The 18,695-nt window shown below is 38.9% G+C and overlaps 1 protein-coding gene across 4 annotated transcripts in view; it reads left to right on the forward strand.

Moving 5' to 3' along the window:
* The window catches only part of LOC137606120 (connector enhancer of kinase suppressor of ras 2-like), a 30,926-nt gene that overhangs the window by 2,325 nt on the left and 9,906 nt on the right, over positions 1-18,695 (forward strand). Inside the window, exons 2-12 of one of the 4 annotated variants that reach the window (XM_068331214.1) lie at positions 2,216-2,379; positions 4,441-4,643; positions 5,645-5,750; positions 6,256-6,297; positions 6,385-6,504; positions 9,068-9,127; positions 9,311-9,379; positions 12,928-13,074; positions 15,992-16,125; positions 17,525-17,727; positions 17,959-18,048. In XM_068331214.1, coding sequence (XP_068187315.1) covers positions 2,216-2,379; positions 4,441-4,643; positions 5,645-5,750; positions 6,256-6,297; positions 6,385-6,504; positions 9,068-9,127; positions 9,311-9,379; positions 12,928-13,074; positions 15,992-16,125; positions 17,525-17,727; positions 17,959-18,048 — 1,338 coding nt within the window. The remainder of the gene's footprint in view (positions 1-2,215; positions 2,380-4,440; positions 4,644-5,644; positions 5,751-6,255; positions 6,298-6,384; positions 6,505-9,067; positions 9,128-9,310; positions 9,380-12,927; positions 13,075-15,991; positions 16,126-17,524; positions 17,728-17,958; positions 18,049-18,695) is intronic. The other 3 variants (XM_068331215.1, XM_068331216.1, XM_068331217.1) reach the window with 3 other exon arrangements.

Raw genomic sequence — 18,695 nt, forward strand, 5'->3', positions numbered from 1 at the left:
AGGGAAACTGATACAGTTGAGATTACTTAGTGCATTGAGAGAAGTATCCTTCATCCAGAGGGGCTTTCTGTCATGTGACCCGACAGACATCGAAGGAAATAAGTGGCATTTCAGCTGCAGTGGTAAAAAACGCTGATGCTTAGCGTTCCAGAACAGATTGTGAGGATTTATTTTTTGTGTTTTTAATACAAGTCACTATCAAACAGTGATGCCACGCTTTATACATTTTGTTAAGTTTTTAATTATTGCAAATGAAATCAGCAGAAAGCTATACAAGACCACCGCTACCATATAGTTACTTTATAGAAGCCTTTATGTTCTCTCTTCACTTTTTCAAAATTAATTTGCTTCGATGCTGAGAGAATCCCTGCCAAAAATCCAGAGTCATGGTTACTATAGCAACGCAGGGAATACTTCAAGGAATGCATTGACATAATGAGTCTCAATTAATGTGGTAAAGAAGCTGATTAGTTGAGCCTTTAAGTTTTTTCGCCAGCCATGAAAACTCTGTTTCCTTATCCAGTGTTTAGCTGCCAGCTAGATGCGGTTTGAATGCTTGATAAGGTTTAAGCAAAGCACTGAGTTAAATGTACATAATTATTCCTTAGTAATGAAAAGAGAAGATGAGCAAAGAGCTGTCTGTCTGTTTTCCTCCTCACTCACAGAGTGTTTAGAAAAAACCGTACAAAGGCTACTCTCTCTGTTTCAGTTGGTAAAAGGATAACCAGTTAGCATGCAGAGCACTGTCTAGTGTTATTCACCAATCTTATATACGTACTAATGTACATTTGGATCAGACACTTATCAAGTAGTCTGTCAACAGATCTTTTTTTTGTTGTCATTTTTACATTTAGATTTTAGAGAAAAAATAAGAATATTCACCTTTACATCAGCTATTCTTGACTTGTGGTTACCACTGACAGTTTGTCCTTCAGCATTGTGGATCTGATTTTTTGCAACCCTCTCTGTTTACTGAAGCTGGGAAGAGCAAAAAAGGGTTCAGTAGGTTAATCGAGAATATTTTTTTATCAAACTACGGATCTTCCTTTGAGTAGACAATCTCTCTTACCACTGGAGCTGCAGTTTATATTTATTATTATTATTATTTTGTGAATCTCTGCGGTGCACTGGTGTTGTGCCCGGAGTGTCCCCCGCCTCACGCCCTGTGCCAGCTGGGAAAGGCTCCAGCTCCCCATGACCTGCTATGGAAGATACAGCGGCGGAAAATGGATGGATGGATTTTGTGAATAAATAATTTGTTTTATTGATGTTAAAATGATCAAATTAAAGTATTATTAATTGCTTTTCTTTTTGATATTATTTTTTCCTATTCCAGTTGGTGATAATTAATAATATAACGAACCCTAACCCTGTCATTATCACCATCATTTAGTGTTTCAGAAAGTTTTGCTGACATTGAGTCATGGAAGTCTTCATTTAAGTCAAGGGTAATTCTTGGATTTTGTTTCTGATGCTGTTGTATTGGTGATAACTTTATTTTTGTTTTTGATGTATAGACATCAAATGGAGATTCAGAATGCCTTTGTTTTTTTCTTTTTTACCTACACTACAGACGTGTCCCTTAGAATGTATACTACACATGCATTAATATTACATCTGTAACAATATAAAGTGTTTTGATATTGGTATACCGTATATGAAATGAAACACAATCCTTGGTTACTTGCTGTCTTTTTATAGAGTCAGATTGGGTACCATTGACTTACAAGGTACACAGAATGGAAAGATTACACAGACACACACATCATAAAGCTTGCAATTTTTAGCAGGTAAGGCCATTTTGTGTTCCTAGAGCACAATACAACCTTGGCTTGTAGTTTTAGTGCGCTACACTTCATTAACTGCTTTGCTAAGTGACTCAACACCTGCTACAAGAGTGAAAGATGTTAAACAAGCTGAGCAGAGACAGCCCCTTTTTTTAATTTGCAGCCTTTTCAAAGCTGAAAATACACCTCAGGACTGTCAGATTTCTTTTCTGACAGGGGCTGTTTTCACACTTAACATAACAGAATTGCATCCTACTCTCACACTTTAGAGATTTACAGCATATTCCCTGGCAAGGAAAGGGATGTCAGACCCGTCTTGAATACATGCGAAAGATAGTTTCTCAAGAATCAGGAAATCTGGCCAATTAAATTTTCACCTTGTCTTGCTGTTCTGAAAGTTGTCCTGTCCTTCTGTGTACTTTTCTCAGGCCTGGATGATTGCCTGCAACAGTACACAAAGACCTTTGAGAGGGAGAACGTAGGGGGGGACCAGCTGCTGCGAATCACCCACCAGGAGCTGGAGGATTTGGGAGTGTCCAGAATCGGACATCAGGAGCTTATATTGGAGGCTGTTGACTTACTCTGTGCTCTGGTGAGACCAAGTTCCCACTGCGTCTTCCCACGACTCCGTGCTGTCACTCTAAAGCATGCCACACCACTGCTGTTAAGTTTCTGTGACACATTTGGTACCTCCTTCTCCTCCTCCTCCCCCTCCTCCTCCTCTTCCTCCTCCTCCTCCTGCTCCCCATCCACTTCCTCCTCCTCCTCCTCCTCCTCATCACCATCATAGTCATAAATGTTCCTAATTCTCTACAAACCCAGAAGTATGATGTCGTCAACCTTTGAAATGAGGAGGTAAAATGGTCCTGGAAAATGCACGTTTTGGTTATGCAAGATTTCAGCAGTTAATTTTGATGGTGTCATCCATCAAGTCCTTGAAACAGCAAGCTGCAATTTAAAAAAAAAAAATCTCAGTTTAAATGAAACTGAAATAATTACAATAGAACTAAAAAAAAACGAATTTGCCGTTTCGAACATCAAGGCAAATCTACTTGATAATCTCAAAATATACTCTGCAGGCAAATCTCAGAACATGGATTAGAGCTTCTTCAGGAGATTTCTGCTCCGACTCTCAGAAACACAAGTTTTGTGAGTGTCAGCACGATAGACTACTGCTCTACCGCAGAAGCTAATGTGCTGCTGAAACAGTCATGTCCAATATTTATATACCTTGTTACACTTCACTTGTCACTGCAGCGACCTCAGCCCTGTATTGCATTATGATTTAGTTCAGCAAGATCACAGCAATGTAAGAAAAGACAGTAACAATGTGGCTTTGAGTCCAGGAGAAGCTCTCCAGTAATAATGCAAAACACAAATTTCTGTCAAAGACACATCATTGAGTCTATTACTGTAGTGTATGTTTTTATCCATTTATTTATGTACTCTGTTATCTGTACAAAAACTATGCTTGCAACTAACAGTTGTCTTAATTGTTGACCAGTCTTCAGAATATTATGTTAGCTGAGCTCATGCTGACAAAAGGAATCAGATAATATGAGGAACACACAGATACAACAGATGGTTTTCCAAAATACAACTTCATAAAGGACAGAGTTTGTCTGTGTATTTATTCTCTCTGTTGAAATAGAAATAATGCCAGGCTGGAACCCCAATCAGTCTTCACATCACGTCTGGTAGCGGATAAAAGACTGACGTGAGTCTTGTAGGATCCATTCTAAAAGCAGATGGTCTTATCACACTTTGACATTAAATCCACTCAGAATTTACTTATACTGTACATTAATGCAAAATATCTCGTGTGATGTTGTAGTTCATTAATTTTTTTCTTCATAGCAACAAGGAATTTGTCAACCTCTTTTTAATACATGCAAAATATTTTTGGGGGGAATTTGTCGTGGGTATGTTCTCCATCTGTGGTACCCTGCTGAATCCAACACCTAGAATGCATGCATTGGTTATATTTATCCATTATTTCTGCCTATATAAAAATGTACATGTATGCTGTTGATAAATATGAATGTAATAGAATGAAATACTTGATCATATGGTAAAGTAAGAGGTGAAGAGGTTGGAGTAGAGATGAAGATGTTAGGTTGAGAGATACACATAGATAAAGGTTTAGTGAACTGAGGTCACAGATGCAATCTGAATCTAAAGTCCTTGCATCGCTGCACAGGGGGGCCTTGCCTCAGCCCCAAAGCTCTTTACGTAACTGGGATTTAGTTTAAGTCTCTCAGGCACTGCTGTATTAAATATGATTAGTGCCCCTCCTGCTGTACTCTCCCCTCCCAAGAAATTCTGATGTGACAGACACCCGCAGGCCAACACTTGACGTTCGCCGGTCAGGGTGATGAGTGTTCTGCTATCCAGAGACATGCGAAGTGACAGTTGGAGGGAATCGGGGTTGGGTGGACGGGTCACTGGGCTTCATTCCTCACATGTTTAAGCAGCATCTACTGTATTGCAACAAAGTGGGATCCTCTGCCAGTTTTTTTTATTTTTTTATTTTTAATACACAGAGAAATGCTGGTTTCAGTTTCACACTGGCAGAAACTCTTGTAATGCATCAGAAATTCAAACAAACACAGACAAACTGTTCAAACAAGGGGATTTACTTTCTCTCCTGCAGAACTATGGACTAGAGACTGAGAACCTGAAGACTCTTTCTCATAAGCTTAATGCATCTGCCAAGAACCTGCAGAACTTCATCACAGGCAGGCGCCGCAGCGGGCATTATGATGGTCGAGCCACTCGCAAGCTGCCCAACGACTTTCTTACCTCTGTGGTGGATCTGATTGCTGCAGCCAAGAGTCTTCTGGCATGGCTCGACAGGTGAGATTTGCAACAAAGTACACCTGGAGTATATTGAAAGATAGTAAATGGCATGTTTGAACTCTGTGGACTGGTACATGCTGTATACTGATGCAACGCAGCACTGGTTTTACATGACATAGGCTAAAATTTTGCTTGGATCCACATTTATGATGATGAATTCATTTTCAACTCTGGATTAGACATGTATATGTCATGTATATGGTTTCAATATGATGGAATTCTTGAATTCTGCATTTTCTGTACATTTGACTATATTTGGAAATAATACATTTCAACATTTATAAAATATCTTCAGAAAGAAATGAGACAACCTTGTGGTGCATTTTGTGTTTTCAACATGTTTTTATTAATTTTGTTTTACACATTAATAACATGACCGATTGCCTTTCAGAAAAGAATGAGTAAAGTCTTTATATATGTTGATTTTTACTGCGTCCAGAGAAACACAGAACAGGCTTATTTATACATTGTTCTATTGCTTCTTTCTCTGTGGGATTGTGCCAATGTTTTTGTTTCTGCTTGAATATGTATGTGTGTGTGTGTGTGTGTGTGTGTGTGTGTGTGTGTGTGTGTGTGTGTGTGTGTGTGTGTGTGTGTGTTTGATATCTCGAAGTTCAAAGCAAACAACATTCAACAAAAATAGACTGAAGTTTCTTTTCCAATAAACTCATCATGCGCATAATCTGCACACAATCTGCAAGCATGAAATCGCTTTGATATCTGGAGTTTCCTCTTAGTCTCTGAATGCATCGTTGTTGACAGAATGGTTCTTCACAGTGTATATTTCTCATGAGTCATATTGTCTGCATTAAAAACAACAAATGGGGAATCGAAATAAAGCAGTGCTTTCTTTAGGCTTGTGTATTATATTTATAACAAATGAAATGAACATGGTTGGTTTTGTAAACTGATGCCCATCATTATGTGTTTGGACCTGTTGCCACAGATTTACCAATGATTTAATCTCAAAGGATGGATGATCTAATGGTTCATTCCAGGTGCTCCTTCTTTTTCAGGTCTCCATTCGCAGCGGTGGCAGACTACTCCGTGACCAGAAACAGCGTGATCCAGCTGTGTCTTGAGCTCACTACAATTGTACAACAGGTAATTGTGTAATACCGATATTCCATTCCCCTTTAAGAATTACCTTTAAGGTGAATTGTTGCTCATTTTATAGTATGTGATGTGGAGCATCAGATGAAATACATGAAAAGAAGGAAAATGAAGACGCTGCTGATCAGATCGAATGTAAGGAGTTTATGTCAGATTAGATTTGAATGTGAGTGTGTTTGTTAATGTTGTCAGTCAGCTCCACTTGACCATGAACGATCAGCAAATAATGAGGGGAAAATGCACTTGATAGGTTTATATGGAGTTAAAAGAAAGATTTAAGTCGGAAAATAAAATGAAGAGCAGGAGAGGGAGAGACATGCCTCCGCATTGGTGATTCATTTGTTTTGTGTTCGTGCATTGCTGTGTGGGAGTGTTGGGGGTTATAGGTGCCAAGCTGCTCGGTTTTTGCTTATATCCACCTCCAGCAAAAATGCCAATAATAGCTCCATTTTGACACATTCTCTTGAGGTAACAGTGCTCTTTGAATGTTCCCCAGGACTGCTCTGTGTATGAAACCGAAAACAAAATCCTGCATGTGGTGAGTTGCTGACTTCTTTACACTCAATTTAATGTCAAAGCAGATATAACGTGTATGTATTCATCTGTTCATGTGTGCTCTATCCAGTGTAAAACACTGTCTGAAGTTTGCGACCACATTATTTCTCTGTCATCGGATCCCATGGTGTCCCAGGCAGCACATCTGGAGGTTGTGCAGCTCGCTAATATAAAAACTACCGAAGGATTGGTAAGACTCAGTCAAACGGTGTGAAATGTCTTTTTTATTGGTCATCCTTCTATAGTTTTTTGGATTGTGTCATTAGAGGATAATTAATCACATTGTAATTATGATTAATAATGAAATAACTAATACTGCTGAATGATGGAAAAATCTACTCAGATTTAGTACTCAGAGAAGTCTCTGTGTTTTTATAACTTATGTTTCATTCAAATATTGTCCGTGCAATTAATTTTTCAGGCCATATCTGAGTGCAGAGAAACAGCTGATTTATTTGCTCAGTAAATAAAACTAACTTCAACCCATTCATATCTGTCAGTTTTTCTCCTGATCCAAATTCCACATACTGGCGTAGGTGTTTTGGTACCAAGTACCAAAGCTATTTACTTAAAGGGTTGGTTGACCCAAATTTCCCAAAACCCCATTTCCTCATTCACCTCTAGGGACATTGAACCACATAAATATGTTTTTAGTTTTGTTGTCCCGGTTCTGAGATATTCTCATATTTAAGACTTAAACCTTAACCAGTACAATGTAGCTAGATAGCAGGGGCTGTCCTAAGCCTAGACCTTTGCAGACAGTATTTTAGGTGTTGCTAAGACCGTGTGAATTAACCTAAAAACACTCATGTCATAGAATTGCACCGGCAACATAAACATTACTCATTTACCTGTTTCAACAATCTCTCGTCTCGGTTAAGCAGTGATATTTAAACAGAGGAGGCAAACACCACAAACCCATGGGTTTGTATAGCAAGGTTTGAATTAGACACAGACAAAACAATCTGACATAAATGTAGACACAACATTACACAACACTTCTAGTGACTCTGTGTTTGGCTCACTCCTATTTAGTGCTTGTATATTTCAAATCTATGTGCTCTTGCACGATTCTCTGTTTCATATTTTACTTCTCTAATTTTAATTGACAAATGTTCTCAGTTTTTTTTCTATTAGTTGTATTTAAGTTTATTCTTAACACTCTCTTTTAGTTTGTACAACTCATATTCATCAGAGATACCATGGTAATAGAATATTAGTTTTACTAAATGTGCATACTTAGACTGGTATATAATCATCAATTGAGGGTAATTCTTGATCAATATGTAAAAATATATAATTACAATAAAAGCAATCAGTCCTTTTTAGTCCTACTGAGTTCCAAGTGCTGGTATCTTGTACAGTATAAAATTGTACTAAGTGCCTTCTTCCCATTCTCAATATCAGCATTAACAGATTTGTCCTGTCTGAGATTTTTACCAAACGTTTTTCAAATAAAACAGAAAGCATCATTAATTTTGGATGAATACTTGAGTTCTCAAAAATCTGGAATAATTTTGGTTGGAAGATTTTTTTGTCTGAACCAAACCGATATGTTATAATACTGGCAGCTTCAGCTCCCCTCAGAGAGGGTCAAAAACTGCCTTGAAAATAGCATTGAAAATTCAGAACATTGCTTTCCAGAGACAGTTCTGCTGTTATTGAGGTTAATGCAAAGACCTTGGTGTTAAAGGTTAAAGGTTCATGCAGCACTTAATGGAGCTCACTTTTTTTTTCTGTCTCAAAACTGGGTTTTGCTGAGCTTGTGGGCATATGAGTCATGTGATGCAAAGCAACACAAAAAGAACATGTTGCCCATTTTGAAAGAGACAAAATATAAAATAGTTTTTATTGAGGAAAGCAGTGCAACAAAATTGTTTTTTTCTATAAAAACTGGGCATTGTAGGATGAAGAAGCAGCGAGGAAATTTTTACCAGTGCTGTTAAACCATCAGCACTTTGCTGAACTCCATCTCTACACTGACCTACACTCAGGCTCGAGTGGCCACAACAAAAACCCCACCCCCACACAAATGCTAGCAGGGGGCATGGAAGTTCTCTCATCCGTTCAGTGAAACTTGAACACAGCAATGCACCAAGTTGCCTAAAAATAAACCTCTTACAGTTATCCTGAAGACTGGCATGTTACATCTGTGCATGTGTGTGTGTTTGTGTGTCTGTCTGTCCGTGTGCATCCATGTGTGCGTGTGTATGTGTGTGTGTGTGTGTGTGTGTGTGTGTGTGTGTGATGTACTTCAGACCCCTTATCGATGAGAATTTTGAGTTTTAATGAGTTTTAAATTCTCTTCAACAGCAAATATTAGCCTCAATCATTCCTCATGTTTGAGTCAGTTGTTAGAATGAGATTCGCTGCTTGATGTTAATTCAGATTAGGCAGTTAATAACAAAAACCTTGTGACATTAAAACATGTTGTTCTAACATTCATTTGGTCTGGCAAATTCAAATATCAATACGTTTACATCCTTCATCTCTGCTTAAACCAATTGAAATAAAGCTTCCACTATTTGTGATGTAAGATTAGATAATTACACAACACTTCATAAATCTAGTGACCCTGTGTTTGGCTCACTCCTATTTAGTGTTATTTATATTTCAAATCTATTCTTTCATGATTCTCTGTTTTATATTTTCAGACAACTGGTCGTACAAATGACAAGGATGTGTTGTGTTACATCAGGGACATGGTAGCTATGAAATGCAATAAAATGGATTTTTCTGCTCTCTTCCCACAGGGCATGTATATCAAATCGACATATGATGGTTTGCATGTAATTACCGGGACAACAGAAGGAGTAAGTGAGAGACTCTTGGTGTTTACCTACAGTACGTGGTTGTTTGTCTCACTGTTCATTCATCTGTGTGTTGAGTGGAGTGGTTGTGTCATGCTGGGCTGTATCGGGATGGTGAAATGGAGCAGCAGTTAATGACTGCCTCTCTGTCTATCTCTATCTCTATGACTGTCTCTCTGTCACCAGTCCCTGGCTGACCGTTGTAAGAAAATCCATGCCGGAGATGAAGTCATTCAGGTTAATCATCAGACGGTGGTAAGACTTGATGTTTTCACATTGTTGCATGAATTTGCATCTTTTTCCCAAACATTTTTCTTTTGAATTTGCAGAGTGTTTCCTCAAAATTAATTCACACAATCTTACTCTTCGCACAAACAAGTATTTTCCAGCTCAGATTGTGTGTAAATGTTAGTTCATGAGGTTCCTTCATCCACAACTGGGTTGCAGTATATCCACAAAGGGTCACTGCAGCACTGCTGGATCTGATGTTGTAAAGGTGGCTGATAAAGCTGTTGTTGTTATTCTTGTCGTTGTTGTAGTTGTTGTTATTGGGAGTTTTTTTAGGATGTGGCTATGTTGATCTGTTCGGATGAATATTTGACTCGTCACAGTCAGCTGACATCATTTAATTCTTCTCACCAATGCAGCTCAGATGATTTGGAGGTACATGCTACTGCTCTTTAATAAATGTAAATAAAACTTTAAATTTAATCTTGATTTCTGCTAAATTCTTAGACACCAATGATGTACATAAGGGTTTTACTTGTTAAACAGAGCTGTCCTTATGCCACATGTCTGATTGACATGTTTTTCATGTTCAAATTTGGTTAAGCTTTACAACCTTCCTGTCGGAACTGAACAACTGAAAGTGTCCAATTTTCACATTATAGAGTTCATATTCTAGTGCATGGTATTATTAGAACAAATCAGTGAAAGGATTACAGAAAAGGAAAGATGGTCTCAGAATTAGGATGTTGCCATTCTTGGTGGGTGTTTTAATTCATCGCAGTAGGAACCAGAGCTCCCAAAGTTTTTCCTGCTTTGAGTTTGACCTTTTATCCCAAGCTGTGCCCAACTTCAAAATGTCTTCTCAGTAGAGCACAAGTCAGACAAAATAATTGGCCTTTTACTATTTTCTTTGCCAAGAGACAAAACTGGACAAACCTCCTGTTGCTTAAGTCTACACAGCATTGTATAAATTCAGTGTAAATGAAAGCAAAAAATTCCACTGGTATACAATTTAAATATAGCACCCTTTGTCTGAAATAATTGCTGCCTGTGTGTGCAACAGCACGACATCTGATAATTACACAGCTCACGTCAGGTTCATTTCAGTCAGTCAGTCAACTCACCCACTGAATGCAGCCATTTCTGTTAAGACTGTGTGCAAATACAGAGTTGATTTTAGTGTCAAGACTCTTTCAGCTCACTGTGAAGCATCATTTAAGAGCTGCCAAAAGTGAGAGCAGGGAGGTGTCAGTGCATTCTCCTGCAAGAAATAGACTGTATCCTGATAGACCGGAATAGGGTAGATGTTCCAATCTGTCATTGTGATAAAGACCCAGCATAATGATTTATATTATTTAATACATCTATGCATGTCTCGCATTCTTTTATAGTTTGATTATGAACACATTTACAGAGTTGAATCTTCATTGCCATCTTTTTGCACATCCTGCATGAGCTGATATTGGTACTGGACATGATGTGCATTCATTTTTTTAAATTCTAACCGAAGAAACAGTTCATTTACTCCATTTTGTCAGTATGTGGTTTGCTTAGCGGTGGCAAATCAAAAGGCGTCCTGCTGTGCGTGTCATGCTGCAGAAATGAGCAGGAGCTGAGTGAGTTTGACAGCTTAAGTGGCTGATGGCAATATGTAAACTTAGTTCACTCAGATGTTAGCTAATCCAAAAGTGCAATGTCACTCACGGAAACTGCCACAACTGTCTTAGATCCTCATAATACATCGAATTAGTGCAGCCTATAGGACAGATTCATAACAGCTAAATGTTTATGAACATCCTTTTAGTGGAGCTTTAGTGAAGAGGAATCCTTTTCAAAAGCTACATCTGATGGTTGAGCAATGAAAGAACGTTCAGGCCTGGTAGACAGAAGGAAAAAAAACATTACTGTTAGGAAAACAAATGAACAAAAGAATAAAAAGATGGGGTCAAGAGTTCAAATACAATCTGGGACCTTTGTGGATTGAATATACAGTAAATGTTCTCTGTGTGTCTGGCTGCGCTCTGTCTGGGTTCTCTGTGGGTTCTCCAACGCCTTCCCACCACCAAAAACATGTATTGCTACATTGTGACTTTAAACTGACCATGGGCACATATTTGATTGGTTGCTTGTTTGCCTGTCTGGCCCTGTGATGAACCAGTGACTTATCCTCATACTTTTACACAAGATAAGGTTTTATAGAAAATAAATAAATGAATAGATAGTTGATCAATAAGACACACTAGTATTGAAGAATGAGTTGCCTGATGCATTTGAGGCAAACAGTTTCTAATTATGGCAGAATTTCATCGCAAAGATGGAGATCAAAGTTCCCTGGATTTGTGGATTTTCATAAGAAGCAGATGTAAGAACGGCTTCCGAGACAAAGGAAATGAAAGAAGAAAAACTCTCCATATGCAAGAGCTGCCATGTTATTATGTCTGAAAATAATTAAACAAACACAGAATATGATTTTAAAATAGGCAAAATAGTTAGTTCTACTGAGCACAGACATAAAAGACTACAAATATAAAGACAGCATGTCAGAAATAAGCAGCTCAATACAGCAGTGATGGGACGTGTGTTTCAGGAGTGGTCAATAAAAATGTAAGGCACACACACGCACACACACACACACACACACACACACACACACACACACACACACACACACACACACACACACACACACACACACACACACACACACACACATTAATTATATATATATATTCATTATATATATATTCATTATATTATATATATATATATATATATATATATATATATATATAAAATTAAAATTATTAAAAAAAAAAAAATATATATATATATATATATTTTTTTTTTTCTGGCCACATGCAACAAAAGCAACAACGCTTTGGATGACAAGTGTCTTTTGCAGCCTGTTTGTCTCTTTAATGCCCTTTTGGTATTAATCATTTCTATGTAGTTTCTGTCAAGATGAAAAATGACTTGGAAAGCACCAAAGTGATGGCTAATCAGCACCTGAAAAATGCTCGATTTTCCTGGCTATTTGAAATACACAGGATGTTCTGAAATTGACTCCGGGCAGCCAAGCAAGAGAGTATATCTTCTCCTCAGAATCAACCTGGCATATTTAGTCCAGCGGCAGACAATGTTTCTCTGGTTTTGTTTTTTGTGCCAAATGTCATCAAAACTGGGTTACTGATTCGTTACCATGCATGGCGTTGTTCACGACAGCAAGGGAGCTTACCTCATCATGACAGCAACTACAGCATGATAATCACTTGAGGCATACAAGATGCCCTCTAGCATCCAAGTTTGCAGCCGCAATCTTCATCAGTATGAATCATTGAGGCTGCAGGCTTATGCAGTATCTATCATCAGGATCCCTGTTTAATCAAAATAATGACCACAGCAGCAGCTTCAATGAAATGTCTACTTAGAAAACTTGAAGTGTAGAATATGAAAAAATAAGTATATGAATAAATATTGGGACATCAACTCATTGTTTGTGGAGTCTGTGTCTGTATTTGATGCCTGTGTGTCGAGGAAACCCTTATGAAACCGGCGGCGTGATGCTTTCTGCCTAGGTGGGCTGGCAGCTGAAGAACCTGGTGAACTTGTTGCGTGGGGACCCTGCCGGTGTCACCCTGACGCTGAAAAAACGCCCACAAAGCACGCTCACCTCAACTCCTGCTCTGCTCAAGAACATGAGATGGAAACCATTAGCTCTGCAAGTATGATGATGGCTTTCCTCCACAGACATGTTTGTGCATGGGTGTTTGTGTGCCGATTCATTTGTGTGTTTATATCTCCGTGCTTCTGTCCTTGCTCATGCTAAAAATAGAACTGCGCAGACTGTTGACACAAGGCACCAAAAACCCCAGATGAGCCCTCAGATAGACAAGATATAAGACAAACAGAACAGGGTGTGAAGTGAAAATTCAAGTCCTTTAAAAAGATGCCGTTTAACACAGGAGTTGTGAAAAAACACAAGCTTTGCTCTTTATATCCAGTTTTTGCATCCGCCTGCTGTCCTCTAATTGATTTAAGGTTCAAGCAGCCTCCATTCACAAATTGACATTTAAGTCCTACCTGGCATCTGTTGGCCTACTTTGGCCAAACCAGTTATATTATTAGAAAAGTGTGCCTGAGCCAGACTGGATGGAAAAGAGAGGGACGAGTATTATTGTAACACAGCCTTTCTTTGAGTTCCAGGCCAGAGAAAATGTTTCTCCCGCCCCGAGGCTCCGTATCCTCCTCAGCCCCCACCCCACCTTCACGTGACATCATCATTCTTGTCCTCCACCTGAAACAAATTATCTACCCTACTGGCATTTTTAAGGACAGAATATAAATAAGAAAGGACAGGGGAGCTGCAGTATTTGTCCAAGATGTGATTACAGTTTTTTTCAGTCGCTAACAAGCGTTTGTCCAAACAGCAGTCACATTTTCTATACTCTTAACACAGACTCACACCTAGAAAGCACAATTGACCAAATGGTTAATTTTCTTCTCAAAACACATTTTGTTAAATTAACACTAACTCTTCATTTCAAAATAGAATACATCTTTGTACACACACTTTACCAAAAACACTGGATATTCAACTCAAAATGAAATCACTGTGTCAAACAGTAATGCTTGTTTTCACTTCATAAATTACATGCAGTCAATCAAAGTACACCAGGTTTCAAAATACTGGGTATCGTTGATATTTGAAAAATTACATAGACTTTTAGGCTTCAGTTTTAATGGTATTTGCCTGCAAAATGTACACAAAATGTCTTGGTTGGGAACTTTATGTCCACATGCAATTTTCACATTCAAAAGCATTCCAGTAAAGAGCAAATCAGGTTTTTTCCTTTACAGTTTATTACAGGAGGTACAGTAAAAATACCGTTTACAATATGATAGAAAAGAAAAAGCTTAGTGAACAAAATAGCCACACACACAAGCATTCTGAACAAAAAAACAACAACAGCAAAAAGCCCAGAAAAAAGTGTATGGGGGGGGGCTTACGTAAAAAAACACAAAATTACCGTCTCTAATCTGTACAATCTCTGATATCATCCAAGGCGATGCACCTGGGATGGAACTGCTGGGTATGGCGGATCCACCCTTGGCAATGATCAGCTGTGTGTCAATGGGGGGGCAGTGACTCAGTGGTAGAGCGGGTCATCCAATGTTCCAAGATTGGCGGTTCGATTCCCCCTCCCACCCAAAATACCCAGAGTATGAGCTGACAGTGGGAGGTGTCAGCTCACCTCCGGAGCACTGCCGACGCGCCCTTGAGCAAGGCGCCGTCACCCTTACAAGTTGCTCATTTGGGTGCACCATAAAGGAGCTGCCTGCCACTCCACCCCCCCCCCCCGTACAGGACCCCTGTGTGTGTGAGTGTGTGTTCAGTGGTGTGTGTGAGTGTGTGTTCAGGGTCTGTTCACACTAATATATGCACTTATGAATTACTTACACTAGAGTGTGCCACTAATTTCTCTTTCAGAATTAATTGAGTATATTTAATTTAAAAAAAAAATTTTAATTAAAAAAAAAATCCAATTGTTTATCAGCTGCGATATATTGTTTTTGAACTGATATCATTGCAGAAACAAGGTTTTTATACTGTATCTAAGGTTTGGAATATTATTGTTGCTATTGTGGGATGTTGTGTGTTGACATTTGTAAATAATAAAAAAAACAATCCATAATTTTGTTGGGAGGTATAGCTTGTCTGTTAAGAAAATGAAAGCATTGTGGAAATATGTTCACTGACTGCATTTTGAGTGAAAACAACATGAAATGTGTGAATGGTATGGCCACAAAAGATGTATGATGTGCTAATTGTGTTTAGAGTTTTGAAAATGTGACTGTTGTTTGGACAAACGCTTGTTAGCGACTGGAAAAAACTGTAAAAGTAATGACGTCCAGGTTGACTGTTGATGAAAAGATCATCACTCTGTTAAAGCCCTGCAGCAGCTCTGACATTTGAAAGGGTTTAATGATGGAGGACTTCTCCTTATAAAATAACACTGGTATTAGTTAGCTGCGAGTTGTGCCACATATCAGCGTAGTTTTAGCAGTGATTAATTTGTATTAAATTGCCCGAAGAATTTCAGTACTTACTCATGTAGAGGCTCACAAGTGTTTTGGGAAGTTCATGATTTATCGCTGTAAAATAGCCATCTTGTCAGTGATCACTTATCTCTGAATATTCAACAGGCCTTGGTGACTTCACCGCCACATTTTTCTTTTTCATAAATGAAAAGATAAAAAATGTTGTATACATCGTTTTGGATAAAGGTATTTTGGTGCAATAAATTTGCTGGGACAGGAAGCATTGTAGGCAGTGACCACATTTTCTATGATCTGAAAGAACAGAGGGACTAAACTTTACTCAGACACGTCTTACTGTGTGCAGCAGACAGAGCTGGCGCATCAGACACATACAGAATACTCCTCATTTCACGGTTGAGATGCGCAGCACAACGGTCTGAACCGAACAAATAATGTCTGACTGACAAAGTGACTGAATTGCTGTAAACTCCATATTTCCATTGTGTCAATCGCTGTAACTGTCCCCCTTCTCTCTTTCTGTCTGCTTGTCTCTCTCCCTCTCAAATGCTCACACATCTACACACACATCTTCACACACAGCCCATCTTTCCACAGAGCCCCAGCAGCAGCGTTGCCACACCCACCAGCACTTTAAGTACTCCATCCCGGAGGAGCAGCTGCGCCCTGCAGGACCTCTACATCCCCCCTCCTCCAGCTGAACCATACACCCCCAGGTGAACACACTTACAATTAAAACACATTGAAGTTCACGCATCACATAGACTCCCATTAATTGTTGTATATGCATGGTCTCCAGAGGATGGATCAGAGGGTCTTTGACGAAATACTGTGTTTTGTGTTCAAATGGACGAAAACAGAACAGCATGCCAGGATCTTTTTTAAGATGGCCACATCTAAGTCAAACTTATCGGCTTTTGAAGTTCTGGATTGCAAAGTCTTGAAATTCAACTCGTTTACAGGAAATTCTGTTAAAGAGAGTTAAAGAGACTTACTCGAGACAGCTCGTCTATTGAATACAATGATTGTTCAATAATTATACTTTATTTTTGTGCAGTTTTTAAGGTTTCATTACAATTTCTCTGCATGTGTTATTTTTTTCTAATAGAATTTGAACACAGGTAACCCTTTTCAAAGCGGGAAATGCACGCTAGAAAGGTAAAAATGCTACATGCATAGCATCAGTATTTTACCACTATCGCTATTGGCATGTCGCCAAGCTGTGCACTGCTGTGCTTGGGCTGCTGGCGTGGATGTAGACTCTCCATATTGTAATATAGCTCTACTACTGATAAGAAAGGATTAAAGCTAAAACGTCTACATCATGTAATTTTTAAATGTCAACCAATGAAACAAAAACCACTGAACAAATAATAAATACTTAATTTTAATCTGAGGTAGCCAGAGCCTGGTTTTTTTTAGAAGGTTCTATTGTTACTGTGCGCATATACAGTATATACGATAAATGAGTGTTTCATCATTATATTGTTGATATATTGTTAATATTAATATTAATCACCAGATCAAAACCGTGTACTCCTTTCCAGCTTATGTTTCAGGGAGACTTCATCTTTTGGTTTTTAAGTTTGAAAATATAAACTCAAATTTAGACGTTAGCAAAGGGTGTTGTGTCCATACGTTGAAGTTCACCATTTTGTGAACAATATGATGTCTTCCTTAGCTTTCTTGGAAGATGAAAAAACTCGAAGGCTGAAATTGAGTTTATTATAAATACATTTTCAGGATTTGTCTTTGCTGTTTGTGTTGTTCAAAGTTACTATCCAGCCCAATTAGGGAGACAGACAGAAGCAGAGTGCAGCAGTGATTATACAAGCTATGGCGGTGAAAGAGTAAAACATTTAATTTGGATCATGGTAACATCATGACATGGATGGGAGTGAAGTTTATTTTTTGTAACATCTTTTTCAGAAATATTCATTAAAAAACAATCATCTATGCTTTAATTTGTGATATTTTTATATTATCTTCTCTATTTTTTTATAAATGTAGATTGCTGAACAAATGACACTGTGGCTGTGACATCTGAGGATTTAAAGTTTTCTCTCCACAGTTTGAGAATTCATGATATCAAAATTACTGTTTGTTTTTTCACAGGGACGACAAAGGAAACCTGGCAGGTGCCGATCCTCAATTGGATGTCCACGTTGTCGATGGATCAAAGTCACCAAATTCCTACCTTGACCATGAGTGTCGGGGGCAATTTCCTCTGGTGGAGGATGATACTATCCTTTACTGTTACGAGTACGACCAGAACCAAGAGGCGTCATCAGTCCGCAGGGGAAGCACTCCCACCTATGGTAAGCCTCGTCTGACCCGCCGCTGTAACGGTTAGAGCTTAAACCTTGTGTATGTCACATCTGTATTGTCTCTGGATGTGTTTTTAGACATCTGTGACTGTTTGATGTGTGTGTGTGTGTGTGTGTGTGTGTGTGTGTGTGTAGGTGTGTGTGTGTGTGTGTGTGTGTTTGTGTGCATGTGTGGGGGGGCAACAGTGTAATATTGATGTTCTATGCGCATCCTCGCTTCAGGCAGGCTCAGGCCCATCTCAATGCCGTTGGAATACAACTGGGTGGGAGACAACGAAGACCTGGCTAAGATGAAAAGGGAGAGCAGGAGAGGTGAGTGGGAGGCGATGGGAGAGAGAAAAAAAAGGGAGGCAGAGCAGGAAGGGAGGAAGAGAGTGACAGAGGGAGCTGAGGTGAGTGGGTGGCTATCCCATAATATCCTCACCCTCTCAGATCTTCAAGCCAAAAAATAGAAGGATGAGCTGGCCTGTCTCCTCCATATGTTCACAATCTATCAGAGCTCCTTCCTTTCCATCGTTTTCTTCCTGCTTCTCTCTTTCTCGCTCTCTCAGCTATGCAGTCTCTCTCTTTTGGATACAAAAAGAGTGCTGTTGCTTTGACAACAAGAGAGATATATCCAGAGATTTTCACATTTTGTACCTGACTGCTAACCAAAGTGGTAAATCTAATTGGTGCAGACGGATTGCATGACTTCAGCCTCAAACGATGGCTTGAGTGATGTGTTTGTTTTTGCTGGTGATAGTGGTGATATCTTGCCCCTTTGTGTTTTTCAGAAAAAGCGACGGAGCTATATTTATCCTCAGAACAAAGTATTTGGAAGTTTTGAGGGCTTTTGACTTGACGACAGCCTTTCTCTGTAGATTCTAGGGCCTTTCAAATAGTCTTTGTTCCTGTCAGCTTTCACTAATCACATAGAGAGATGTGATTAAATCGCATGCAACGGACTGTGTTGTTACAGT

Source organism: Antennarius striatus, chromosome 13, assembly GCF_040054535.1.
Source record: "Antennarius striatus isolate MH-2024 chromosome 13, ASM4005453v1, whole genome shotgun sequence".
NCBI classification, from domain to species: Eukaryota; Metazoa; Chordata; class Actinopteri; order Lophiiformes; family Antennariidae; genus Antennarius; species Antennarius striatus.